The following is a 27,837-nucleotide window of genomic DNA, read 5'->3' as shown; positions in this document are numbered from 1 at the left end:
CAAAAGTGGTATGATAAGACATGTTCCAATTGTAATATACTTGATTTGTTTTTCTTGTTTGCTCGTTGTTTGTGCTTCCAGACTAAGAAATTGTTTTAAATTGTGGCAAAAGTTCGTTTAATTCATGGATCTGATTAACTAAGCCGCATTCATTGATGAGAGATTATCAAACAACCAGTATTGGATTCAAAGAAGTGTTGTAAGGCTGAAAATAGTGAAAACGAAAACTGAATACACACAATAATCACACACAAACTGGAAATGAAAACAAAATGTGGGAAGGAACAACAGATCTATCTGCACAACGAAAAACTCACTAACATATTCGTCTACAACCTCATCGAGCCAAGTCTCTGCGAGCTCAGTCTCCGCTTTGAATTGTTGACGCTGATAGGCGCTGGTGGAATGGAGAAGTCTGCGTACATATCCAAGAAGAACTTGTCCACAATGTCAAGGTAGGCCGGACTTTTGAGGCGGGAGTAGTAGTGAAGCGCCTCTTCTACATCCAGCACTTGTTCCACATCACCTGAATCCACCATTTCAAACTCCTTCATCCTTCTTGCTAAAGTATAGCTTTCTGCATTTGCGTTCTGCGAAGAAGCCCGAGCTTCTCCTTTTTGTAGATGAGAACTCCCTGTCTGCTTCATCTGCATTAATCCCCCTTCTTGTTTGATCTTCTTAGGACTACATTGGTCTACTTCCTTTGTTGGTTCTTCCGGCGCGGTATCTATCTTCGTCACATTACCGAGAGTGGACTCCCACTCATCATAAAAATCGGCGTAGAAGTGATCTGTTGGGTGCTGATATTTCAGGTCTCTCCCACAATAGAAGGGATTGAAGGAAATGGTTTTGGGTAGTTTCTTGTACCCTCCACAGAAGAAGGACTTGAGGTTCCCAAGAGTTTTTCGAAACAGTTTTTTGCTTTTGGCAATGGTGTTTTCTAGCATCATTTCTGGCTCTGCTGAAGTACAGAAATGCTTGTTTTTCTCTTTGCCTCACTCCCTCATGTCTACAAAGACAGACAACACTCCAATCTCTTTTGCCTTCATCTCTCTCTCTCTCTCTCTCTCTCTCTCTCTCTCTCTCTCTCTCTCTCTCTCTCTCCCTAAAATTATTGATTAACTGAATATGTAAGATCACAGATGAGAAGGGTCTTGCTTATTTAGAGATTGAAAAAGTTGAAGTTTGGCAATTTAGTTGGTGATGGATAAATAAATAGGTTAATTAATGAAGACATTTTTTGTTTTCAAAAAAAGGACCATCTGGTAGCTTTGCCACGATTAGTCCACCATTTCGGGAGTTGGAAAAACTTACAAATGTATTTCAGCCTCTCCCAAGCCACCATCGTGTGATGAACCAGCACCAGAACTCGAACTCAAAACGTGTTGTGTGAAATATGAATCTGAAATTCGTCTCTAACCACTGAGTCACTCCATGGTGGTTAGAAGACTGATTCAAGTTACAAAAAAAGTGGGAATACCAGAATGGAGACTTTGGGGTCCAAAATAATCATGATTTTTGACTCCTTGTTGTATAAAGTGCAGTGGCATTCATTAAGATGCAAAGGCTAAAGTGTAAAGCCTAAAGTTAGAGTTGTTATTTAGTAAGGTTAAAGCATATTTTAAATAGTCTTAGTCTGTTACCCAAATTTAGATTTCTTCTTCTTTTTTTTAACCCATGTGTGATGTGGCCCCATAGACCAAGTGGTCCTTGTCGATCATCACATAGGTGCGTCCCACTCACAACATATATGGCATTGGTGCCAAACACTACCATTACTCCTATACATTAATCAAATCTGTTTATTCAGTGAAATTCTTCGTTTTATGTTCAGCTGTTAAATTCAATAATGTGTTGTATATATAAAGGTAATCAAGACTTCGATCAATGGCACGTGCACACAGACTAGTCCTTGCCGTTCATGCTTTGTGAATTCCACAAACACGAATGATTAAGATCAATGTACGTGCACATGCGCAGCTGATCCTAGCATTTCTTCTAGATTAAGATTCAAGAGTTGATTACTTGTCATTAGCAAGTTAATCCAGGATTAGGTGTACCTTGAAAGCGTAATAATTTGGAGTAACCTTGTTCCAGTGATATAAGCATGAGGTGATGTATGGTCCCCATTTGCAAGTTGGTTTCATGTTTTGGTGATATGAAGATAAGATGGCATTTGGAATTATGCAGACTCAAGTCACTTTCTCACAGTTGCAGTGCTTTAAAGCCAAAACCTCCCCCTTTTGCAGATTGGAAATGATAAAGGGTGTTGGCCTTTTTTTACAAGCCAAACGCATAAGTATGTGCCACTTAACACTACAGTCTTGTTGTATTCATCTTCACTTGTAAGTGAGAGGTCTTAAATTCGATTCTCGTCAAAGAAAAAAAAAGGCATAAGTTTGTGACTTCAAAATGACGAGTCAGGTCCCCTCATTAATGCGCACACCTTCCTAGCTTCAAAGTCCTAAAGGCATGCGATTATATATGTTTAGGGTTTTATTCGGGCTCATAATTTCTTTTTGATACAAAAGCGAGATTTGGGGTTGGAGAATCGAACTTGGGATTTCAGGTTCAAAGATAAATGCTCGTAACTAACTGAGGTATAATTTGACATAATTCTTCACTCCCTATATTTGCTCTATGATGGCTCTACAATAATTGGTGCATCATACAATTAAGTGAAAACTATAAATTTGTAAGATTTACTGAGTAAACCCTTGTTTTTTCACTTCTCAGTACCAGAAACTTACTGCTGAAGCCATTTCTTCTTGTTATGTTTGAAGAACTGATGTAACATCCTATGAACTTCACCGTAATCAGCTGAAGCAACGAAGCGATCCTTTATCCACTTTGGAAGCTTGTTAGTTGGATGGGAAGAATTCCGTTTTGAGGAATCAGTTGCATATCGCATATCAACTAGTAAAATTGCTGCGTAGTCATTGATGTGTCGGATTGCTCTACCTGTTACAGGCAAAGAAAAACTTCAATATGTATACATTGCTAACAAATGACTGGTCAGATTTCTATGTTTTTGAAGTATGTAAGAACTGAACTTGTAATAAGACATACCGATGGACTGATTTACAGCCTTCATGCAAAGATTCTCATAATAATCTTTTCCTCGGCGTCTGCAACTTCTGAGGATGTCAAACCCTGCACATACTTCTCCACCGTGAAGTTCATTGCTAAGTGAAAGATTTGGCAGCTGTGTGGAATTTGAGTTTCCCAACCCTTCTATGTACTTCACTCTCTCCATCAACTCAATATCGAAAGGGCTAGCATAGGGCAGTCCAACCATGACTATACACCGGCCCATCCCATCGCTTAAGTTGATGCCTTCTGATATCTTACCACCGACGACAGCAAGAAGTATTGCACCACTCTGAGAAGGATTTTCTTTCCCCCCTCCAGAAGACAATGTTTCAATTGTTTCCTTGTATTCCTTGAGAACAGATTCTACATGTGTGCTCTTCCTAGGTTCTCGAAATAGACGCTTCTTCTTCTTAATCCTTTCAAGGATACCTGAAGCTTCCCAGGCATCGTAAACTTCTCCTTCATAGTCAAATGAAGAGAAGAAGACAACGATTCCCTCAGGAACTGCGGTCACCAAATTGCAAACCAAACGCCCTAGCTCCTGTATCTGTAAACTCAAGCCCATGAACATAAATAGTCAGCCAATACCCAGTACGAATCCCAGAAAAAAAGTAATAAGCAGAAAAAGGTGCTACTGTAATTGACAGCAGAAGTGATTTTTCCCCTGTGAATGAATTGCGTTTTAAAAATTTTAAAACAAAATCGGAGAAAAAATAGACACAGTCGCTAAAATCAATAAATTACAGATGCACTAAAAAGAGAGAACTTTCGACTTTCTATAATTATTTAAAAGAAAAGATTGAAATCTACTTGCCGTGATTGATGACCTCCTGGAGCTGTAGCTAAAGTCAAAAGTGTGACCAGAAGGACCACGGGAAACTGCAACTGGCAGAATGCTCTCTGGGGGAACAATATGGCTGCATGAAAAGAATTGCAACTGGTTCAGTGGTAACCAAGGGAAGAGTCTCTCCCTTGTTTCTTCTATAGGTTGGAGAGTTCCCCCAGCCAGTACAACAGCATGTGCTTGATCCACAATCTGTGAAGTTCAGAGTTAATGTTTCATAACTTGGACATGAATACTATATTATGAAAACAAGTTACTCCAGAATTAAGAATTTTTGGCGAACCTCTGAAAAAATATTATCCCCAGTAAGCATTACATATTTTATATATCCTCCTTCCTCTCCAGGGCATGTTGGACTAGTCTTTGAGATTATAATCCTCCCATCTCCATCTTTATTTGTCAGTGATAGCAAAAAATTTGCTAATGCTTGGAAACTGGACAAAGTGCTTCTCTCTTTACCGCCATTAAATGCCAAACTCTTTTGAATAGCTACTTTATCGCCATAACCACTGACCTGGCAAACCAAGTACATTGTAACCTCTTGAACATGGAAAGAGGGGAAGTATAGCTCCAATTAACACTAAATAATGGGAAGAAGGATTCACCTTGTGCATGATGTTGCTTTCCTTTATATACTGAAGCAATTTGACCAAGTTGATGTTGTCTATATTGAGGGAAAATAAAAAGTCATTAATGGCCATAGAGGAAGTAGGCGTTCCATTTGCTCCAGAAGCCTTTTCAGTATCATGACAAGAAATTCTGCAGCCCGTATCCTCTCTTAGAAACACTTGGAGGAAAGCCCGAGTGAGCACCATGAGAGTTTGAATATATCTACGATTACCAGGTCCCAATACATTGCAAAATCTTGCAAAGTACTTCTCAATGTGCCAGTGCACATCCTCCAGCTGTAAAAAACGTCAGGAGAACTGCTAAGAGATAGTACAATTTTCATTGAAAATATATAACGTCAACACCGAAAGCTTACATTGTGATGGAAAATTTAGGTTCTAACTTCTAAATAAAGACTACAAAACTATTGACCTTGCCTACTATTCTATCATTGGATTAGATAATATGATCAATTTAGACAAGCAGTTGATGAGCACCCAAACCAGTTGCACAAATGAAATAGAAAGATTATCAACTAGCTTCCAGTCAAACGAGATGAATAAAATTTCAGAATTTAAATACCTGCGACAAAGTGATTCTTGAGTCATACATGCTGATCAAGGAGTCAGCTAGATTGTGAGCCTCATCTATAATAACAATATTATTCTTTAACTTGAGACCAAGAGACTCGCGAGATGCTTTAGAAAGAAGAGACTGATACGGTAAAACCACTAGATCAGCAACTGGAACCATGCTTCGGGAGCCATAATATGGACAAGTCCTCATGCTTTTTCCAAGATCAACAAGATCTTCAATATCCAAGGCACCATGTTGAGACATCATGCTCCTGAATTCTTTTTGTACTTTATGTTTTCTAAGCATCGGGCATCCACAAGAAGCCTTGTTCATGCGAATCCTGACTCTGGCACCTAAGTTCTGCAGATCAATACTATCATCAGCCAAGAGAAAACACTAAGAAGAATGAGAAGAGAATTCTGTAGATCATATTGTGCTTGATGGTTAGTGACCTTTGAATCAGAAAGAAATGATCTGCCTTCATGTCATATAAAACAGAACAGTAGACCGGGTAGATCCACTGACCCTTATTGCTTAACTCCTTCCAATTAATTCTGAACCAAGAGCTATATTCTTAAGCAATTGGTTCAACAAAATGGTGCACAATTAGATCATGTGTCTGTTCTGGCATTGGCATAAAGCAGCGCAGGGTGAAAAAGGTCCTCAGGATTATATCATGCATTTCTTATCAATGATATATGACTACACATTTCTTATGAAAATAATACATGACCATGCACTTCTTTTTTTTTCTATTTTTTTTTTTTTTTTTTTTTACACTAGTGTTTCCGAGTCTTTGACCCGACCAATCACTAGGCCCCTGCCTGACCCAACAACATTTGGAGAGCAAGAAACTCTAGCATTTGCTAGGTGGGTGCCGTGGGAGGGAGTCAAACCCCAGACCATTTGGGAGCAAACCAAGGATCTGACCTCTAGACCAACAGCTTAATGGTATGCACTTCTTATCAATGCTATTTATGAACACCATTTGCTACTTGGCCTAACAGGCCAGCTTATCCTTGGGACAAAGTTCGGGTTTAGTATTGAGTATCCAAGGAGCCCAGATGCCGGATTAAAGAGCTAGAACAAGGGCGTGGTATCTAATCATAGTATGCATCCAAGAGTCCAAGACCACTCGACAAGGAACCTACATGAGTTAAAGTGTGGTATATTTTCCTCATGAATACCTATGCAAACTATATTAAGAAAGCACATAATCCAAGGTGAAACAAAAACTGAAGGGCCTGTACCAGACAAACAGTTACAGTTTTTACCAAAAGATATTGTTGGGAGGAGGATTCAAACTCAGGACCTCAAGTAGTCAGGTCGTGGAGGGATAAATGCTCTTAATCACTAGACCTATAAGCTCCCACATACCAGAAAAACAAATCTGATAAAGGAAATCAGATAGGCAAACCATAACAAATTGATTAAAATGCATTAAACACCAATGTATTTGACATGAAAATTAAACGCTATCATTTGTCCAGGGAAATTCAATTCTCTAAGTTGGAAAAATGTCTGAGGCCAGTAAAACAAATTCAATCAAGTGCATGAGTTATCGCTGATAGGATCTTAAATGGACATATTTGTTACCTTGATTTTGGAAACATCCTTATTCTTGTTCTTTTGAAGTTCCAAACAGCGTTCATTGATGCGAGTTGAGTTTCCAAGTTTCAATACCTCTGAAACCATTCCCCAGAAGAATGTAACAATACACAAACTATAATCTACTAATTCAGTGATGAGTTTCATACCTTCATTGATGCAGCAATTCTTCCTTGAGCCCAAAGACACCACCTTCATCTTATTAGCAAAGATCGTCTTCCTTAACTCCTTTATGAACTGTGAAAGCTGTGAATGTGTCCGGCTACAAAAATAAACCTGCAGCTTCTCATCCTCAAATTCATCATCACCAGACCCATCTTCTTCATCTTCCTCGCTTGACGAACTAAGAGAAACCCCAGAGAGCTTCCTCTTTGACTTCCCACCACCCGGATCCCCTTCCTCTTCGCTTTCATAATCTCCAACCAAAAACTCCTCATCACTTAACTCCACAGCATCATTGCTCATTAGCAAATTCTTTTCCTCTTTCTTTGCGGAAGGCTCCTCCTCAATACTCTGCAAGAACAAATCTCTACAATTTCTACGGCTCCCCCCCTTATTGGCCCTTCGAAACCCAACCCCAAATTTCTCCTTCTTATTAGTCTTCTTCTCCTCACTCTGCTTGTCTTTGTTAATAACAACATTTCTCATCCAGTCAGGCTCATCATCCGAGTCAGCCCGACCATCTTTAGCACTATGAAGATCAGATTCAACACTATTTTCAGACTTCTGTTGTTCCCTCCTATCAACCACCCATTGCAAAGCACTACAAATGATACTTAGAGTTTTCCCAGTCCCTATTGAAACATAAAGATTTCAAATCAAGCCCAATAAAAATTGTAAAATGTTGGGATATTTTAACAAAACAGTACAAAATGAGGACAAAATTTCAATTGAAGTTTATGAATATACTTATACATACATTGATACACACGCATATATATATATATATATATATATATATGTATGTATGTATAAGTACATGTGAATAACACTAAAATCAACCAGATGCTAGTTCTTTCTAACCCCTAAAACAAAACCACTTTAAAATTGCATTTGGGGGAATAACTGAGAAAATATATTATTGTTAATTGATATAGTAAGAATCTTGATTCATCCCTTCCCATAACAAAACCCAAAACGAAAATTCACAAAAACACCCAGAAAAAAAAAATTTGATTAAGTTACGGATGCCTAAAATGCAAGCATATAACAAATGGGGTTTTCAATCGAACTCGAATGGTTCAATTTTCGAAACGGAGAAGCATAAAAATCAGAGAAATGAAAGCAGAAGCATCCGCAGAAGAGTGATCACTTGCCGGTGGGGCTTTCGAGCATGGAAAGGCCTCCCTCGTTGAGAGAGTGATAGAGGGCCTTCATGAAATCGATCTGTATGTCGTAGGGTTTGTACGGAAATGCTGGGAATTTTGGGGACTCCGCCTCCTTTTCTGTTTCCTCTTCCATTTTCATCCTCCTTGGTTTGCTTCTTCGACTTGGAGTTTGTGATTTAGCTTTGGCACCGCTCTCTGCCCTCTACCCTCTCTGTTTCCCGCGCTTTCGCTTCACTCCCGCGGGCTCCAACCGTGGGCTTTAAATTGGGCCCTTTGTTTTAATTTGTCTCTTTTTTTTTTTTTTTTTTTTTTAACAAACGATATTTATCTATACTAAATGATGTAAAAGTATGTTAAGTCTCACAATGTGCTAGTAATAATGTGATTCAAATTCGTTTTTAGCGAGAACTGAACTAAAACCTCTTACTTACAAATGTAGAAGAATACTACCATACCGTAATATTAAGTGACATTACGTCATTTGTTAAAAGTGAACAACTTATCACAACATCAATTTGGCACCCACATCTCCAAAGGGGTACAAACCTATTTGAAAGCTCAACTAATTTGTATTTTTGATTGGAAATTATTATTATTATCACCCTAATTTTTTTTTTCAAACACTTCAAAATATTCCGCGCGCTTTTTTTATTTTTATAAATAGGGAGCGGTGCGTGATGTACTTTTGAAGTGCATAACAGCTTTTTCCGCTTTTATGTTATATTGCTTTAGTGTCTTTCCTACAAGAGTTCTCAATACACCTATTCAAAAGCAAGTCATTAAAATTACAAAAAGTAAAAATTCATGTACACATTCAAAATGTGGTTAACCTCTAAGAAGTATTTACATTTTATATGCACTGTTCTAAAAATCCTTGCTTAGCGACGTCTAGGTTCTAGGCAGTTGGTCATCGTTCCGATTAATGCCTAGGCGTTTGAAAATTTAGAAAGGTCGCCTAGATCTGCTGAGGCGCCTGCCTAGACCGCCTAGACACCTGCCTAGCCATACCAGAAACACCTAGACACTTACCTAGGTTGCGACTCACTTAAATAGAAAATAGATAACTTTCATTTTGCATTAATTTTTTTTTAATAAACTGTAAGAAACTTGTTGAATACTAAAATGAACACAAATTATATGCTTGTTTCCTATGTTTTCATTATATTTCAATACTTCATAATATATATACAGGAATCCTTTAAAAAGAGGATCTCCATTTTTTCAAAAAAAAAATAGGGATCCCTCTTGTTAAAGGATCTTATGTGTGTGTATATATATATCATTCTATTTTGTAATTTATGATTTAATTATATATATTTTAAATATAAACATACACTTATTTACGCGAAATATAAAAAATTTACTTAAATTTGTCTAAGAGTCGGTCTAGGCGTTAGACCCCAGCCCACCGTCTAAGAAACCGTCTAAGAAATTAAGTATTTTGCTTTTGAAACTCGTCTTTGTGTACTAAAGTTTTCCTTTAATACCTAACTAGCTAATACATGACATCCCTTCGCTTTTTTTTTTTTTTTTTTTTTTTTCTACAATGACATTTTACTCTGAGAAGGAATTTTGAGGCATACAATATGTCAACTGTATTCTTATATTTTAGTATCGAACTTGTCATCTTGAAAAAGAATGAGGGTAAAGTTGAAAATTTTGGAAGCCAAAGCCCAAGATAGACAAAACCAAACACAGATGGGCTGCTAGAGACACGCCGGCCCAGGCTGACCACTCCACCAGCTACTCTAAAACCCTAGTTATCTTCCACATACGCAGGTTCCTGGTTCCGCCGCTCACTTCTTTGGCTTGAAGACCTCTACTTTACCAGCTAGGGTTTCTCTCTCTGCACAGCCATGGTAGCTCCATCTCTCTCCCTCTCATCGTCTCTGTGTGGTCCGTTATGGTAGATCTCGCTCCATGTGTAACACCGAACTTATTGCGTTTGTTTTTCTGTGTGCATAATACGAAAACAGGGGAAGGGAACTGGGAGTTTCGGTAAGAGGAGGAACAAGACCCACACCCTCTGCGTCCGGTGTGGCCGCCGCAGCTTCCATCTACAGAAGAGTAGGTGCTCTGCTTGTGCTTTCCCTGCTGCCCGCAAGAGGAAGTGTACGTATTCTCACCTCTCTCTCTCTCTCTCTATATATATATATCGATATCTTTTGGTCTTGCTATGAATCTGGTTCGATGATGTGAAGTTGTAGTTCACATTTTTGTTAAGATTTATGATTACCCAGAAAATGAATTTTGGATTTTGATGGTCATTTCAGAAGAAAGGTGTTTGTTTAGGATTATTTGTTTTGTGGTTTAATTTTTATGGTTTTTGTATGTTTAAAAATAGACAATTGGAGTGAAAAGGCAATCCGAAGGAAGACCACTGGAACAGGAAGGATGAGGTATCTCCGCAATGTGCCTCGCAGATTCAAGAGCGGCTTCAGAGAAGGTATTAATCAGATCATTTTTTGTGGGATTTTTATGGTCTTGCTCTGTTTGTTCTTCATTTGTTTTCCTCGGTCTGAGTTTCGTGCTTGAATTTGTTTTCATATTGGGAATTTTGTTTTGAACAGGTACCGAAGCTGCACCACGTAAGAAGGGAGCAGCCGCAAATGCTTAAGTCTTCTCAGCGGTCGTTTTGATTGCAACTTGGGGTACTCAACTATAGCTTTAGAAAGCGATTATGATTCTGGACAAGTTCTATATGAACGCTGTTATTGTTTTTGATGGATCTTGCTTTAGTTGTGATCTTCTCTTTAAATATTAGTTGCTTTTTGTGGTGGACAAGTATGGATGAGACTAATGTCACTTGCGTTTCATAATCACGTAATGTTTTGATGATGTGCAATGTCTTTGAATTTGTTGTGTTTTGGGGTTTTTAGGTATATGTTTGATCAGTGATGTCGCTCTGAGAGAGTTAGGATCTGAGTTCATTTTGTATGATGGGATAATCCAACTGCATTTTCCATTTTGGGTTGGGTTGTGTCTGAAATGCTGGTCATTTGTTCCAGTCCCTCTGGTGAGCCTGAATGTGATTGAGATTGGGGCATGGCATTGACGTGATAATAGTCTGTTCTAATCGCCGATAGGGATTGAATATGATTCAGATGGTAGGTTTTGCACCCATCTTTTTTCATATGTAGGCCATCTTATTTGCGCTGCTTCGGGGTTGTGAGGTGGGTTTCTCTTTGGGTCTTACATCTGTTGTCTTCGAGTCAGACTCCCTTGAATCTATCTCATGCCTTTCTGATTCGATGGAGGATGGTTGCTGGGAGGTCTTTCCAATCTTGGTGAGAGTCAAAGAGATGGAGAAGTCTTTTCAGAACTGTTGCTGGTCTTGGGTTCCAAGATCAGCCAATGCTGCAGCAGACTCTTGCGTCGGAAAACAATCCGGAGATATGTAATGTTATTTGGGTTGATCGATCCCCATCGTCTTTGGTGCGTGTGCTGAACAATGATGGCTTACCTTGTCCACATTAGTTTATTTTGACAGTGTAGGGGGCAACGCTTCGCATGGTTGCTGCGTCCTTCTTGTACTCCTCAACACTGTTTATTTTGCTTTGTTAGCTTTTGCTTGCCTCGTTGTAGGCTTTCCCTGTACGTTGGGCATCTTTGCCCTGGAATATCATTCTCAGTTACCAAAAAAAAAAAATCTCCACCGGCTTCGTGAACTATTCTCCCTTGATTTTATCGTATCTGCTTTTAGGCTGCTGATGCTCGTGGTTTTGTTGATTAAATGTTTTCGAGTTTTGTCGATGATCTAGCTTTTGTTGATTAAATCTACTCGGAATTTCACCTCCCACTCCCAGCCCCCTGCAATTACCCATTGCTGTAGTTAAAAAGAGGCTTATTTTTAGTTAATACTTTCTGAAATTTCATTTTTATCGCACTTTATCTCATGTAACTCAAAAGGTCATCATTTTATTCTCTGAAATTCAAAATTTGTTCTACTTTGACTCGTAAACTCTCTTTTCTCCCTAAAACTTATAGGTCGGTTTCTGAAACGTATGCGGCATCAACACTCAATAAAATTATGTCACATGTGCAATAAATTTGATTATAAATCTTCATTATGAGTTAACATTCAACAATTAGATAATATTAAGTTAAAATAATAATAATAATAATAATAATAATAAAAAAAAAAAAAAACTGACTAGTCTGACGCACTTAAATCAAACTCGCATAAGAAATTAACAGATCTAAGACAATGTGGAGTTTTGTAAAGACAAGTTTCAAGTTTAAGGAGGTAAAGTGGTGCATTTTGAGTTACAAAAGGGCAAAATGAGATTAAAATCAAGTTGCGGAGGGCGTAGCTAAGAATAAGCTTAAAGCTAATAACCATTCCGTAAAATGTTTGTTGAAAATTTTGACAAATGAACTCATTGTTTGAATTTTTAAAAACTAATGCATTCTTCTTATATCCCAACATTGAGCAAACCATACCATATCTGTAAAATGGCAAAATACAAGAATGGAAGTAGGTTTTCAGGCTCCCCTACCAGGGTGCTTAGGTGGTGCTTAATACTCGATTTAAATCTACATAAACTCCATTTGGCCGGTCAATAATCGGAAATTTTTTTTTTTTTTTTTTTCAAAAGAAAGAGTTGAGGTGTACTGTAAATTTGCACTAATCTCAAGATTTACATTGAGTTTCCTCAAGTTCTGACTAAAAAGTTACTGTACAAAATTCAGGCAAGACAATGACTTGATTCCCTTGCCGCCAATACGATAAATGAATATCGGTTGCGAAAAACCCCAAGCAGGCAACAGAATCATGTTGCCGGTACGTTCCTCAGGAGGAAAAGTCTATCTCTAAACTTACCTTCAAATAGGACGACCCGCTATTGCGCTTTAAACTCGCCAAATCGATGCTTTTCTTCATGCAACTGCTTTAATACGTAATCCATCTCCGGAAATGCCGTCAGAAGCAGCAGCTCAAGAAGGTCAAAAGCCAGTTGCTTCAAACAAACAGATGACTGTGCAAGGAAAACAGAAATGTTACAACTGTCTAAAAGAATCCAGACACGACAAAACAGGTGGAAAGAAGAAAGATGCGAGCATTGTTAACTTTCTTAAAACAATAATTACCTGAAGAAAGTAATAGAGATCCTTAGCACATTTTTCATATTCCTTACTACCAACGAGACCGACAATAGCAGCAGGTGCATTATCTACATTTAAAACCAGAAAATTAGAGTATGCCATCGACATTTCCAATATCAGACACAAGATGTAATATACTGAGGGCAAGTACAGAGAATAATTAGGAGTTTTTCTGGACAAAAAATAATACCAATCATTAGTTCATAGACAAACTTTGCGCGTCGATCTGCCTCCTGTTGCTGGTCCTCGTCAAGTCTAGGTGATGAAATTTCTGTAGGTTTCTGACCCTGAGGTGAATTTTGCGATAAGTTGGTAGTCTGTGGCGGTTTTCTCTTTGGATGCTTGGTTATAAATATTCCATCAGGCCACAATATCTGTTAAAATCATGTTAACAGTAAATTAACACCAGCATTGAAGTCCTCCATTTTAAAAATTATTGTCAAAACAAAAACTAACTGAAGCTGCAAAGATTTTGAATAACTTAGAAATTACGGCCTAGCACCAAAGGTGTCGTGGACTCAGAAGAACTTTTAATGTCATCTATTGTTCACTTTACTATAGAGTACACAAGGTACCCTTTTTAGGGCTCATACATATACGAAACGTCGAAAGAGCTAAACTAATAAAGATTCTAAAAGCAAAAACTTGAAGATATATATCAGGTGACGTAAAAAGATCCAAAGACAATGAACATAAGGCTCCGAGACTTCACATACATGATTAAATTTTATTACCTATAGTCTCCGTTCATAAAAAAAGAAAAAATTGTACACAAAAAGTATACTCTCAATTATGTGGTGCTTGATACGTGGATGGGGATACTTATCATTCTTTGGACTTGGCTCCCGCATCAGTCGGGTTGTTTCATTTTTTCCCTCGATACTCTTGATAGTAGGGAATATTTAGGGCCTGTTTGGTATTCAATTGGAACCCAATTTTTTTTAACTCAAAAACAGTTTTTCAGTTTCAAGCCAAGAATCCTTGTTTGGCAGGGCTTTATTTAGAATAGAACTCAAAACCAACTTGAAAAATAGCCTATATATTAAAAAAACAAAAAGTCAGGTTTTAGAGTTTTCAAACTCAACCCACTCTCTGCATCCTATCCTTCTCTCTCTATCTTATCTACCTCCTCTCTCTCTCTCCACTCTCTTCCTCTTCTCTCTCATCTTTCTCTCTCCTCTCTCTTCTCAGTTCTCCTCTCTTCCTCCTCTTTTGCTCTCCTCTCTCTGCTCTCACGCCAAATCCTTTTTTTTTTTTTTTTTTAATTTTTTTAATTATTTTAATTGTGAATACTTAAAAAAAAATTTGAATTTTATACCAAACAAGTTTTTGAGTCTTGTTAAAAATTGTTCTTAAGAATTTTTTTTCTTTTAAATGATGAATTTTTTTTAGTAGAATATCAAACGGGCCCTTATATTATCACTAGTAATAAGCCTTACAGCAAACGAAATAAAGATGCATTAACCTAGAACCTATAGAGAAAGTACAATGCTAGATTTACACTCTAAAATGCTATTATAGTAGATCAATCCAAATCCTAAAGATACATGAAGAAATATTGCGCATGCTATTCTGGTTTTGGGCTTTTATTTTTTCAATTAAAGATGGACAAAATAATAATAATAATAAAAGATGATAATGTGAGGGAGGGATGAGAAAAATGGATATGGGACATTCCACAATAATAAGCTAAAACTATTTGAAGTACTCCTTGGTTTTAGTTTCATGTATTTTCCCTCATTTCTTCTTCACAACTCTCATAAGGTCATACCTCATCCCCCTCTTTTCTCCCAGATATTTTACCCTCTTATCTGTTTAACTTAAAAATAACTAAAAACTGAAAACACTAAGTTATCATATGGGTTCTTGTTGAATCATAGATAGAACTAAAATCTCTATGGGTCCCCTTAGGAGCATTTAAAATTTTTTTTTTTTTTAAAAAAAAAAAAAAAAGAAGGAAAAGGAAAAAGAAAGATGAGGTGAGTGTGGGAGAAAGGTGCAAATACATATAAGTGTGTGGTTTGTAAAATAAAATTCAAATGGTTTTAAATAATTTTCAACTTTTAGTTTTATGTACCATGCGTTTTTTTTTAATTCATCTCTCTCACCTCTCCTCTTTATTTGTCCTTTCTTCAATATATTTCCCCTCTCTTTCTTTAACTGAATATAAGAAGAAAAAATGTTATTGAAAGAACCCTCAAGGTTTGATGTGAGCCTACATAATCAGTTAGCATTGTATATTCAACGAATCTCATCTCACTCCTAAAGAAAATGAACAATTCTGTAATGTTGGCTACACACAAACGCTGTCACCAACTGCAGAACTACTTAGGTCCTAAGCAACTTTTTTACGGTCACCATGATAATAACTGAAAACTGAATAAAGTTGCAAATGCAAAAGTATTGTAAACCTTCTAAAGAACCAAATCTCAATCTACCAAATATTTAATGTAAGCCTACATAATCACTCTGCATGGTATATTCAACAAATCTCATATTACTCCTAAAGCAAATGACAAATTCTGTAATGTTGGCCACACAACAAATGCTGTCACCAATTGCTTTGCATTTGAACTACGTAGGTCCTAAGCAATTTTTTTAACCATCACCATGATAATAACTGCAAACTGAATAAAGTCGCAAAATCTAAAATATTGTAAACCTTCCAAAACACCAAATCTCAATCTATCAGAGTTTTTATAAAGTACACGATGAAGAAATTAGAGTAAATTTAATAGATCTCTGATGTGAGCTTTCGAAAACTCATTGGAAGCAAATGATGTCAAAAAGTACCTGCTCAACACGCTTGATCCCTGAAGCAACCACCAATCCCTTGCGCAGAAGTTGAATTTTCTCTATTAACCAGTCATCGAAGGCGTCACCCATCCCTAGCTGTAGTATTTGTTTGGCCACCCAAAAAGCTTTTCGCCTATCAGTTCAGAAGATATAAATGATATTACCACTTGTGCTTGTTCAACTTAACACCACAATAAGACAAGAGGGAATGATTCTGCAATCATATTTACAAAATACCTGATCCATCCACCATCTTGGAGCTGAAAAATGACATCTACCAAATCTAATATGGGAACACTTAAATTTGGAGGTACCCACTGCATCAAAAAAGACACCTCATTCAGTTGAATTATTCTAAAAGTACAGCTACATATGGGTTTCAAATTGTAAACTCACTATATGTCAGGAAAGGAAAACATTATAAAAACAAATTGCGCTTAGAGTTTTACCTCTGTAGGAAGTGTAGGGACTGTATCAGTATCAAGAAACGATTCAGATTCTTGTTCCTCTCTTCCTTTTATGGTCTTACCCAAGTTTGTGACAGAAGATAAACCTTTTTTTGCTCTAGCATCTGAATCAGTGCCAGAATTAATAAGTGACTTTCCAATTTCTTTACCAGGACTTTTTACCTGGGAATGAGAAACTTTTGTGTTCACTCTTAACCCATCATTATTCTTCAGTTGTAAAGCAGAACCCTTAACTCCATTACCCGTATGTTCCCTCGTCAAGAACGGATCAGTCACCAGCCCATCCATATTTGAAACCTTTTTGCTCTTTTCAGATGGCTTATCATCTAGGTCAACTAGACAATTCCCAAACGAACAAGGAATACCAGAGTGAGAAAGAAAAAGGAAACAAGAACAAATGAATTCAAACTTATGCATATAACTGATTTACCTGACAGTGTTTCGATTATAGAAAAGGAATTTGTAAATAGATAAGTCTGCATTTGAAAGATAAAAAAGGATAAGTATTTCTCGTAAATTTTCAAAGATCATAACTGCCTCCCCTGTTATCAAAATCAGTAAAAAGATTACTGAACCTGGGAGTCAACACTTAGAAAGTCCCAAACTTCAATGGATCCTGAAACTCTTGGAAGCTGCATAAGTTTCTGAGAACACCAGATGAGAGTTTATGAGCAAATAAAAGCTTATGGCATGAATATTTTTATCCAGAGAAAAAAGGAACAAGGTTGCTAAATAGAGTGGAATTATTCCACATAATCCGGATTGAACATTTTGATTCAAACCACAATCAGTCCTAAATTTCCAATTTGCCATCACAAAATGAAACTCAAAACTTGTAATTCCAAACACCCTTGGTCTGAGAACTTCAAAACATTCTTCATGTGTAACATGTTTACTCCATATGTCCTCATTTCACATGCATGTTTTAACAACTTTAACACACCCAATCATCCCTGATCCTTATATTCGAGAAGTACGGGGACTCTTCCTATCTCATCTAAGTCTCAATGTCTCAACTTTGTTCCTACCCGTGTTTGAGTGTCTAATGGTTTGCTTTTTTTTTCTTTTTTTTTTTTTTTTTTTTTTTTCAATATTTAGGATGAAATAATGTTTTGGTTACATTACCAGTTCTTTCTCTCACTTTTTATTGTGTGAATTAAGTCACTTTCTCTAGTTGACAATTATGAGTTGAGAGTTGTTTAATGTCTTTGTCAGAGTGGTTCCAACTTATAACAATACCAAGAATTTTCCATTGATTCTTCATAAATTCTAACACTTCCAAAAAATATTAGGATCCAAAGAAGTTTCCAAAATTTTGGAAATGGAAGCTTAACTTTAAAATTGGAATTTAAATGTCCTTTGAAATTCCAAAACCTCCGGGAACTATCTTTTTCCCCAAAAGCTTCTAATTTGATCCTACCTCCGGAAACCAATACAAATCAATGTTCCAGTCAATAAACACTCATGTACATGTGCATGTTCTTAATCCACTCAAAGTACAGCTGAATGAGTTTTAATCAGCTAAAGGTGACCTAGAAGTTTGTGGCCAAGCATTGAAAGAACATTGGCATCACAATAGGAATATAGAGGGGCCGGACAGAATCTTAATTACAGTAAGGTTGAATATTCAAATTTTAATTTTACATTTAGATAATAAAGTTGACAAACATGTTCAAAATCAAATAATTTATGAAAAACAAAAATGATCAAGAGCAAGATTGAGTTGTTAACCTTCACATATTTGTCAAGTGATTTACATCGTTCCTGAATGACAGCTAAATCCAAACCAGTTGACAGAAAATGCTTTGGTGGCAAGTGTAGGTTGTACTCAGGAAACTCTTTTAGACACCGATGTAGCTCCTCAAAATGACTAAACCTGTATGGAGAAGCACAATAATTATGAGTTACCAAAGCAAAGGTACAAGGGAGAAGTATGCCTCATCTTCTTATAACGTTAGAAAAATTGCATTTACAATTGAAGGATGAAAGAGAAAAATTAGAGAACAATCTTAGCACCTTCTTTTGATTGACCAACTATTATTATTTACATCTGTAACAGATATGGAGTAAACGGCAAATGTTTTTGAGCCACTCTTCACAATATTTGCACCCAATACCTGCAATAAAAAATGAGTGTACATTTTTCTTTATCTATCAACATACCATAAAACAACATTGAGCGTGCCGACCAAAGCCAACCTATTAAGATTTAAGGTAAGTACCTCACATTTCAACTTGAAAAAAGAATCCACTGCTAGAGAATTTTTCAGGGAATTAAAATTCAGGCTGTGACTATCTGCAAAAGATAAAGTTGCAGACGAAGAAGTGGCTGCCCCACTGTTAATTCTACCCAAACTTTCAACGTCAGAATCATCGCTAGAGTCCTCAATATTTGCATCTCGAATTGGAGATTTAAGTATGTCCTGTCCATCTCCAGACAAGAAACTTGTTCTCTCTACCTCTTGCCAAACAGGCACTTTCTTGTTGCTTGGTCCAGATCTTTTCTGGAAAGACTGGGTTTTAGACAATCTGTTAAAGTGAAGATTCCCTTTACCAGTCCTTTTCCTAATATGGCGTTCAGAATTTTCAAGTGGGTGATGAATGTGAGAAATTGTCATATTTCTATTACTTCTACCATCCCAAACTTTAGTTTCAGGAGAATCAAGACCTGTAACACTGTCTGTCTCTTCATCTTCCGAAGTATAAGCAGTACTGCTTCCTGATTCAAACTCGTCCAACCACATGTGGTTGTGTTCATCATCATCCTGATATGAAGAACCTCGAGAGTAACTTGGTATGTTATGAGCTCTAGGGTGGAAATTGTTTTGAGAAATGCCTCTATCAGAAAGATTGAACTTAGAAACATTTTCCTTATCTTTGGGCCTAGGTTTTTCCATAAAATTATCTACTGTAACTGACTTCCCACCAGAAGAATGCTCAATTATTTCACCTTCTTTCTTTCTAAAATTCCTCCCTTTAGCCCACATGTTTTCAAAATTTTCAGGAGTAAGGGCTTGAGTCTTTCTGCGTGACATCAGATCTAACATATCTCCCCATTCTCCTCCCGAGCGGTTCTGTTCTACACCCCTTTCATTGCTAGTGTGGGAGTTCATTCGCACTGAGGTCCACGAACGGGAAGATTGAGTATCAACCAAGAGCAATGGATCTTTTGATCCATTTACATTTGCAGGTGTCTCCACAGCAGTTCTGGACTGACCATTTTTTAATTGCACAAGTTCAACACCAGTAACAGAAGGATCTAAGAACCTAGAAAAGTGATCAGATGATATCTTTGAGGGCCCCTCTGGTTTGGACTGAGATGCCTCTTGTACCGCAATAACACCTTTAGGCTCGGTCACTTTAATGACCAACAATTCAATTCTTTCATTAATAAACCTGTCACCAAAAAATTGAAGAGAAATGATACCGACAGTAGTTCGTAAGTAAACATAACTCAAACTAAAACATTGAATACCTGGGACTAGCCAAGTTTAGGACAGGTCGCATTACTGCACAAGCAAGTAGTTCTCTGACAATATAACGGAAGAGAGTGCATTGCAGATCTTCAGGCCTGAATGAGAATGAGATCAGGCCATCCATCAAATGCTGCAAGACCTGCAGATGAATGGTAAAGAAAACATGGTCACCACTATTGAGAAAGCACGTTATGCACGACCATACCCCAGTCCTTCAGGTAAAATTACAGATTAACTAAGCTAAGTATCAGAAAGGAAGGAAAAAAAACCTTGTGCTCAGATTCAGCAGAAAACAAAGCAGGGTGCAATTTGTTTTCAGCAGACAAGATAAGTCTTATTTCCATATCTCGTTTTTCAACTGTCAGGCATCCCGACTGTTGCGTTTGAATCTTTGCTTGAGCTATGCGGAAAAGCTCCAAGTGAAAGCATATGAGATTAATAAGATCCCTGCAGCATCATAAACAATAGATCTTCAGTAATCATTTAGTCAGTCTTTTATAGCACCCTGTTGTGCATGTTTATAAAAAGAACCTTGTGAGAAGATCAATTAGATTTATATTCCTCATGCGTGCTGAAATTTCCCCAAGAACACCATTCATGATGCACGCGAGTTCTTCTGGACCTTGTCTATCCGGTGTTAGACGAGAATACCAGAGATCGGTCACAAACTCAGAAACTAGATGCCGGGTGAAGTGATCAATAGCTTCCTCGACAACAGGAGAATTAACTTTCCTTCTCCACTCAGACTTTTGACTAGTTTTAGGCCACTGAATAGGTTTGTTTTGAGAAGTAGTATTTGCTGATGGTGGCTTGCTGTTGTATGCTGCAGCTTTTCTTCGCATGTCATAATCTAGTGACAAATAACGAACTATGACAATCAACGAGGCGGCAGCAGGCAAGTTCACCCAGACAGAGGAGCTCGTCACTGAAATTAAAACAATAATAAGCCGCACCTCGAGTAGTCAAACTGGCTTCTAACACCAATAATCAAAATTTCAAAGCATGCCCTTAAACAGTCAAACAAAACGCTGCTGAAGCATGCAGTCTACAATTATAATGAGCCAGAACACCAGATTTCCGGGACCGATAATGTAACCTCCACTCGTTTAACCGAAGAAACTGGATAAATCATTAAATGGGTAATACTATTTTTTTGATAAATCATTAAATGCACAGGGAAAAGGCGATCACTTTCTTACTCGAATTGAAAGTATTTTTTACTCAAGACATTTCCCGCAAAATTAAAAGGAGAATAAGAAATTAGATTCCATATAATGCACATTGACACAGTAATTATCACATGGACAATGAATTCACAATGAAAATCAATCTAAAACTTGATTAGAAATGAAATGAAATCATAAACTTTAAAACCAAAAGACCAAAAGAAAGAACAGCAGAAGAAGAAGAAGAAGAAGAGCTTACAGGACATAAGGTATGACAAGCCAACGACGCAAATGGCGAGAAAGACAATCCGCTTCTTGGCTTCCTCAACGAGGTCCCGGACGGCCACATGCTGCCTCTGCGTGCTCATTTACAATCAAGCCCGGGATACCCAAATCCAATCCCGCGATTAACCAATCCTAGTCCGGCGGATCACAATGACGATCGGCTCCAACGCCCAGAAAGAATCGAATCGATTGAACTGCATCACGAGGACGACCAAGGAGGGGGCTGAGGAATTGGTGTCTGTTTGGTTGCAATGAGAACGAGAGGATTGGAGTGAGACGGTGTTCGGGTTCAACGAGAGGACCGTTAGGTATCGATGTTCGCCTGCCGCTACTGCTCGCTTTTGTTTGCGTGGGCTTCTTTTTTCGTTTATGTGTCACTTTCTGTTGCGTGGGACACGTTTTTCGATGTATGCATATCAGAGAGAGACACTGTGAAGATGTGTGTCTGGAATTCTGGGTTTTGGAAATTCAACTGCCACGACACGCCATTGCTGTCAATATCAATTTCCCATTTCTCGAGGGGATGAAAACATAAATGGAAATGACTTTTCTTTGGCCCAAGATTACAATAATTCACGTCCATTGTTGTTAGGTTTTATGTGTTCTTTACCTGAAAATGTGCAAGTGAGGACAAACTTATAGGGTACAATTTTTTGTTTTTGGACAAACGATATCGTTATGATGAAGTTTGTATGCCCAAACATGGTCTATTACTAATAGGGTAGTTTTGATATAGGCGCCTTTTTTTTTTAATTTCTTGGATTAAACATCTGCTCCTTTTAAGAATTTGATTAAACATTCTTCCTACAATTAAGGTGCCACTTATTTTATAAGTAACATATTTTTAATGCCATATTACACGATTTGCCATTATGATGTACCTTTAATTAATTAATAATTATCATGTTAATATCTCAAATCTCCTAAAATGTAGTACATTAGTTTTAAAAATCTTAACACATCAAATCTGATCTAATTATGCTTCTAACGTGCATTTTACTCCTAACTCCACACCATACAAGTAACTAACGTGCTATCTTCTTCTACAACCATTAGCAATTTTTTCATGTCATTGCTTTCCTCGATTGGCCGATCAAACCCTCTTTCGTTCTCCCTTGTTGGTCATATTCATTTCCTTCATATTTCATTTTATGCACACCTCTTGATCTGAGTGTCCATATGAAAGGGTATGCATTTTGTTTTAGCACACTTTTTACCCATCTTTTCATCTTTTTCACGTACCATGGTACATTTGGGAAATAGAATTTAGTGGTACATCTTCTTTTAAAGGATAATTTGGTACGTTTCAAACCGATATATTAGTACGTTTTAAGTTAGAATGGGTACGTTTCAATTTAGCATCGGTATGTTTCAAGTTGTTATTGAACGTTTCAAGGTGAAATGGGTACATTTCAATTTAGCATCGGTATGTTTAAAGTTGTTATTGGTACGTTTCAATTTGACCTGAATACATTTCAAATTGATTTCAATTTAAATTTCACATTTATATATGGGTACGTTTCAATTTAGCATCGATACGTTTCAAGTTGTTATTGAACGTTTCAAGGTGAAATGGGTACGTTTTAATTTAGCATCGGTACGTTTCAAGTTGTTATTGGTATGTTTCAAATTAACCTGAATACATTTCAAATTCATTTCAATTTAAAATTCACATTTATATATCTCATGCCGAATAACACTAATCTCAGTCCAAAGACTCCAAACTCATCCTTTTTATCAACTTTTGTATTTCAATAATAAATTTATGATGTGAACGAGCCAACAAAAGGGGTATAAACCCTGAGGCCAAAAAAAATTTCAAAATTCAAAGTTTATAGATAATATTGGTGATTTAGTTAATAGCCATTAATAATATCCCTAAAAAAAAAGGTATAAATCCTAACAAGCCAAAAAAATTCCCCTTATCAACTAAAAGGATAAAATGAGAAATCAACATATAGCATTTTTATTTAAAAAAAAATAAAAAAAAAACTAATGACAGGTAAATAAAATAAATTTAAAAATGATTAGGTGGACACTAGTTGAAGCGTCTTAATCAAATTTTTAAAAGAAACAAATGTTTAATAAAAATTATGTAAAAAAAAGAGTGAGGGATTCTAATTTTCTCTTACTAATATCATTGATATTTTCCTAATTTAACCACTTATTACTAAGTATTCAATTTTATTACAAAATGCATCGATATGTTAGGGGTGGAAACTGCCATATATTAATTGTATATTATTTTTTCATATAACCGATATAGAATTCTCTTCTCCAACATGTGTGGTTAAATTATTAGGGGATACTTCGGATGCGGTCCCTAGTCTCTAACACTATTTGACTAAAACCTTAATGGTATTCAAAGTTTGATCAAAGTCCTTTGACTTTGTACATCTCATTATATTATTATTAATATTTATATTTGTATAATTTTGACATTAATTGTTTGATATTTTATGAGATTTATAATCCTACAAATTTAAAATCCCTCATTATAATACTATTAGAAACGGCTAAAATAAAAAAATTCAAACATTTTGATTGAATAAATGGATAAAAACTATGTAACAATAAGAAATAATAAATGGCAAAAGAGTGAATCTGTAGTGTTAAAAAAAAATTGGTACATTTCACATATAACAAAGTGGTACATTTATAAAGAAGAATGGGTACATTATAAATAAATTAGGGTACAAATAAAAGATTAAAAAATTATGAGTACAAATGAATTTTTTAAAAATATGGGCGCAAAAAGAAATTAATACATGGGTACAAATTAAAACTAAAAAGAAAATACTAGAAATTTAAAAAAAGGTTGCAAATTAAAAATGGGTACAAACTAAAAATATAAATGTCACATCCCCGCCAGGGCGAGACCACTTCTGGTTGGTTATTTTTCATGCAGGACTTTTTTTTCTTGGATCCGATAAATTACGAAGATATGGATTTGTGAATGAAACCTATGTGTTGCATTTGTGGGTGCCTGAAATTGTGTTTTTGTTTCATGCATATCACAATATTTATGAAACTACAACAAAATTACACACTATTTTTGAAAATTGAACCAAAATAACTCACATTATTTCTGGAATGGAACACAATAAACACTATTTTAGAACTACACCCATACTATTTATGAAACTAAACTAAAATAACCCATTATTTCTGGAACTACAACACAATTACACACTTTTTTGAAAAATTGAACCAAAATAACTCATATTATTTCTAGAAGGGAACAAAATATACATTATTTCTGGAAATACAATAAAATAATTCACAATATTTTTTAAAATACAGTTAAATAACTTGCACTATTTTCGAAAAATAACCAATGTGACAGCCCGTCCCGAGAATTTTAAAAACGTACGCGTGAAAAGACGATTTTGCCCCTAGTGCGTTTCCTTTACGTTTTGTGGTTGTTTTGGGTTCCTTGTTGGCATGTTGTGGGCCACACACCATAATCTGCACCCACACCCTTTCCCTTGCCCTGTACCCCCTATCCCGAGTTCCCTTTCCCTTCCCATTTTCCGTACAACGTACGGACACACCCACACACCCATCAAACCTCCACAGATCGAAGAAACCAAGCACATATTCAGGCTCGTGAGGCTTGTAGGAGTCCAACCATACCCATTTCAGGTAAGAATACCTTCGTTTTCACGTCGAACTCACGATGCCCGATTTTGGTATTGTTCATGCAGACGTGATTTCTCACGTTTTAGGGAATTTCAAGCTTGTAGGAAGCTTGGTGAGGTCCCTAGGAGGCTCGGGGTGGTTCGTTTGAAGGTTTTGGACGTCGGGATCACGAGTTTCGAGGTTGGCCGGAGTTGGGGTGATTTTCCAGGTGAGATTTTGTGGATTTTAGCACTTGAAAGTGGTATGATTGTGTTCCTCTCGTTGTAAGCTTCATTTGGGTACCAATTTTGTGAAATTTGGTTGAAAAACGAAGAAGATAGGACAATTTGAAAATTTCCCGGTTTTCCAGCGCCGGAGAAGACGACGGAATATTCCGTCAAATCTGACGGAATATTCCGTCAAATCTGACGGAATATTCCTGACGTCGTTGACGAAATCTGTTAGGGATAACGGAATATTCCTAACGGCGTCAACTAACGCCGTCAGCGTGCCAGGCACGTGCTTGCGCGTGGGGGCGCGTGCAGCGGTGAAAAATTATTTTAAAAATATGGGGATGTTCCTGAGGTTGAGTAGATCACGTTGGTGTATTCATACACCCTATTTGAGCATTGTATGAGAAGTTATTTCTAAAGGTTGGTTATGTGCTTTAAAATTAACGTTTTTGTAGTTGTTTCGCATATAGGTGATACCTATCTCGAGGACGAGCGTGGTCACTCGAGGCAGGGGGGCTACGACCCTTCCACATACCAGTGAGTGGGCTTTTGGTTTTCCGTATATACCTATATACTTATATTTTCCCAGAAATTGATTGAAATGTTTATTTGTTTATATGCCATGCATTATATTACCGTTGTTTATGCATCGTTAGTTGCATTATTAGTTGTTTATATATATGCATATTTGGTGCTGCGGACGCACAGGTAGGTGCCAGGTAAGTGTTATTCATGTTTACATTCAGTAGTGATTCGAGATGCTTAGAGAGCTCATAACCTGCACCCCCGGTGTTAGTGCTCCCGCCCAGAGTTGGGCACAGTCCTTCACGTGATGTTCACCTCCCGCACCACACGCTCAGCTTGGATCCAAGTTAGGTGCACAGTCCTGTCGTACAGACCACTCTAGGTGGTTCCGACTCGTAGGTGACCCGCGATTATTCGCTCAGCCTTCACGTGATCGTAGCACTTGAGCGTTTATATGTATTACACCCAGTCCTGTCGTACAAACCACTTTAGGTGGCTCCGACTCGTGTGCAGGTCTAGTTAGTGAGATTGAGATTTGAGCTCTAGATTCAGCCGTACAGGTCACGTTAGGTGACTCCGGCTGACAGTTTATATGATAGTGATATGATTATACCTGAGCACTTGCATTTTATTCTGAGGTTTTGGCACGGCATATTCTTGAGCATGATTGGTATATATATATATATATATATATCTATTTTCTGGGAAGTATACAGGTTTTACGGCGAGGGGTTAGAACTTATTTATTAAATGGTTTTCGAAAAGCTTTGTTTTTGCCCACTCACGCTTTTGTTTTGCGCCCCTCCAGGTTCTAGTTGACTAGCAGGTTTGGTGGTTTCCCAGAGGATTTTCCCTGCATTTCTGACAGACGATCACCAGCGTAGGACTGCCTTCGGGTGTACCTTTGTTGTGACATTTTCTTTTGGACTGCTTTAGGTTTTATGCTCTGAACTTAACGTCACACTTATGCTCGCACTTGTTATGACTTTATGTAAAACCAGTTTTTATTTATTCGTATTACTATTTCCATTATTGTTTTTTTTAGCTTCCGCACTGTGCACATGGCTACGTCACTTCCACGTGACGGCCAGCATGCCCTGATCTCGATCAGGGTGTGTCACACACTATTTATGGAACCACAACAAAATAACACACACTATTTTTGAAACATAACCAAAATAACTCACACTATTTATGAAAAATAACAAAAATAACTCACATTATTTATGGAACCACAACACAATAACCTACAATATTTTTGAAACATAACCAAAATAATTCTATTTCTAAGCACTCAATAAATGCCACTTTCAATAATAAAGGGTTATTCACATGCACCGATCATAACCGTACTTAACTTACCAATCAGAATGCCGTGGTGGAACCGCAGGGACTGCAAGGTGAAAACATTACTTTGATTCAACTGATCGGTCGGTCTACGCCCTTCGTGGAGCATGCAGTTCCACAGTATTTATGGAACCACATCAAAATAACTCAAACTATTTCTGAAATTGAACCAAAATAACCTACACTATTTTTGAAACTACTGCAAAATAACCAACATTATTTATGAAACATAGCCAAAATAACGCACACTATGTTTGCAACTAATACTTACATACTATTTCTAAAGACTGAACCAAAATATTTCACACTATTTATGAAAGAGAACAAAATAACCATTATTTATGGAACTACAACAAAATAACATATACTAATTCTGAAACTGATCCAAAATAACATACTATTTATGGAAATATAGCAAAATTACACACTATTTCTGAAAACTAAACCAAAATAACCTACATTATTTTTAAAACTACAGCAAAATAACCTACATTATTTCTGGAACTACAACAAAATAACTCACACTACTGCTTGATGTGGAATATTCTTTTCTTGGAAATAGAACATACAATGTTGGATTCAATTACAATGAGAGCACATAAAGTTTCATAGTGAAATTTGGAAATTCTAGAAGGGTAAAACTTTAACCTTTTCATATTAGGTAAAGAAGGTGAATGCACTAACATGAATGAGGATCCTCTCTAGATCCTCTTTGTGAGGATCTTGGGGATCCTTAAATCGTGTCTGTTCATCATACATC

At 36.9% G+C, this 27,837-nt stretch overlaps 4 protein-coding genes across 6 annotated transcripts; 1 reads left to right on the top strand and 3 right to left on the bottom strand.

Annotated features, from left to right (window-relative positions):
• Positions 1 to 131: 131 nt before the first annotated feature.
• LOC137739610 (uncharacterized) lies at positions 132 to 950 on the bottom strand. Its single transcript, XM_068479240.2, has one exon. It carries the CDS (start codon positions 948 to 950, stop codon positions 330 to 332), a length of 621 nt encoding a protein of 206 aa, XP_068335341.2. The 3' UTR covers positions 132 to 329.
• LOC137739611 (RAD3-like DNA-binding helicase protein) lies at positions 132 to 8,291 on the bottom strand. Its single transcript, XM_068479241.2, has 9 exons — positions 8,047 to 8,291; positions 6,880 to 7,524; positions 6,719 to 6,807; positions 5,129 to 5,482; positions 4,543 to 4,842; positions 4,221 to 4,451; positions 3,908 to 4,129; positions 3,070 to 3,640; positions 132 to 2,961 (listed from the first exon to the last, which is right to left on the bottom strand). Exons 1-9 carry the CDS (start codon positions 8,195 to 8,197, stop codon positions 2,747 to 2,749), a joined length of 2,778 nt encoding a protein of 925 aa, XP_068335342.2. The 5' UTR covers positions 8,198 to 8,291; the 3' UTR covers positions 132 to 2,746.
• A 1,486-nt stretch (positions 8,292 to 9,777) lies between these two features.
• Positions 9,778 to 10,896, top strand: LOC137738634 (large ribosomal subunit protein eL37x). The gene is made up of 4 exons (XM_068478112.2): positions 9,778 to 9,917; positions 10,035 to 10,170; positions 10,403 to 10,504; positions 10,629 to 10,896. The coding sequence occupies exons 1-4, from the start codon at positions 9,915 to 9,917 to the stop codon at positions 10,673 to 10,675; spliced, it is 288 nt and encodes a 95-aa protein (XP_068334213.1). The 5' UTR covers positions 9,778 to 9,914; the 3' UTR covers positions 10,676 to 10,896.
• A 1,712-nt stretch (positions 10,897 to 12,608) lies between these two features.
• LOC137739476 (uncharacterized) lies at positions 12,609 to 21,921 on the bottom strand. Of its 3 annotated transcripts, none has more exons than XM_088699902.1 (16): positions 21,326 to 21,921; positions 20,432 to 20,825; positions 20,170 to 20,347; positions 19,900 to 20,039; positions 18,647 to 19,820; positions 18,441 to 18,541; positions 18,156 to 18,300; positions 17,000 to 17,068; positions 16,855 to 16,900; positions 16,667 to 16,759; positions 16,407 to 16,528; positions 16,195 to 16,274; positions 15,955 to 16,090; positions 13,352 to 13,535; positions 13,147 to 13,229; positions 12,609 to 13,034 (listed from the first exon to the last, which is right to left on the bottom strand). In XM_088699902.1, exons 1-16 carry the CDS (start codon positions 21,432 to 21,434, stop codon positions 12,900 to 12,902), a joined length of 3,189 nt encoding a protein of 1,062 aa, XP_088556028.1. In that variant the 5' UTR covers positions 21,435 to 21,921; the 3' UTR covers positions 12,609 to 12,899. The 3 variants fall into 3 exon arrangements, 2 of the variants coding, with proteins under 2 accessions (XP_088556028.1, XP_068335152.2); XR_015966470.1 differs by adding an exon at positions 15,270 to 15,321 and having other exon boundaries at positions 12,663 to 13,034; positions 16,407 to 16,759; XM_068479051.2 differs by having other exon boundaries at positions 16,407 to 16,759.
• Positions 21,922 to 27,837: the final 5,916 nt, after the last annotated feature.

The sequence above is a fragment of the Pyrus communis genome, chromosome 9 (assembly GCF_041283825.1).
Source record: "Pyrus communis isolate YQ-2024b chromosome 9, ASM4128382v1, whole genome shotgun sequence".
NCBI classification, from domain to species: Eukaryota; Viridiplantae; Streptophyta; class Magnoliopsida; order Rosales; family Rosaceae; genus Pyrus; species Pyrus communis.
The sequence above is the reverse complement of the archived record's forward strand: the minus strand, read 5'-3'. Positions and strand labels throughout refer to the sequence as shown.

What these genes read in the sequence shown, in the direction of transcription:
- LOC137739610 (XM_068479240.2), bottom strand. Translation starts at nt 950, where the DNA reads ATGATGCTAGAAAACACCATTGCCAAAAGCAAAAAACTGTTTCGAAAA.
- LOC137739611 (XM_068479241.2), bottom strand. Translation starts at nt 8,197, where the DNA reads ATGAAAATGGAAGAGGAAACAGAAAAGGAGGCGGAGTCCCCAAAATTC. An exon ending in GAATTGCTGCATCAATGAAG is followed by an intron (nt 6,808 to 6,879) that starts GTATGAAACTCA and finishes GAATGGTTTCAG; the next exon opens with AGGTATTGAAACTTGGAAAC. An exon ending in GGGATAATATTTTTTCAGAG is followed by an intron (nt 4,130 to 4,220) that starts GTTCGCCAAAAA and finishes TGAACTTCACAG; the next exon opens with ATTGTGGATCAAGCACATGC.
- LOC137739476 (XM_068479051.2), bottom strand. Translation starts at nt 21,434, where the DNA reads ATGAGCACGCAGAGGCAGCATGTGGCCGTCCGGGACCTCGTTGAGGAA. An exon ending in TTTTCAAGTTGAAATGTGAG is followed by an intron (nt 18,542 to 18,646) that starts GTACTTACCTTA and finishes TTTTTATTGCAG; the next exon opens with GTATTGGGTGCAAATATTGT. An exon ending in TTCTAAGTGTTGACTCCCAG is followed by an intron (nt 16,901 to 16,999) that starts GTTCAGTAATCT and finishes TTTCAAATGCAG; the next exon opens with ACTTATCTATTTACAAATTC.
- LOC137738634 (XM_068478112.2), top strand. An exon ending in TGCTGCCCGCAAGAGGAAGT is followed by an intron (nt 10,171 to 10,402) that starts GTACGTATTCTC and finishes GTTTAAAAATAG; the next exon opens with ACAATTGGAGTGAAAAGGCA. An exon ending in CAAGAGCGGCTTCAGAGAAG is followed by an intron (nt 10,505 to 10,628) that starts GTATTAATCAGA and finishes TGTTTTGAACAG; the next exon opens with GTACCGAAGCTGCACCACGT.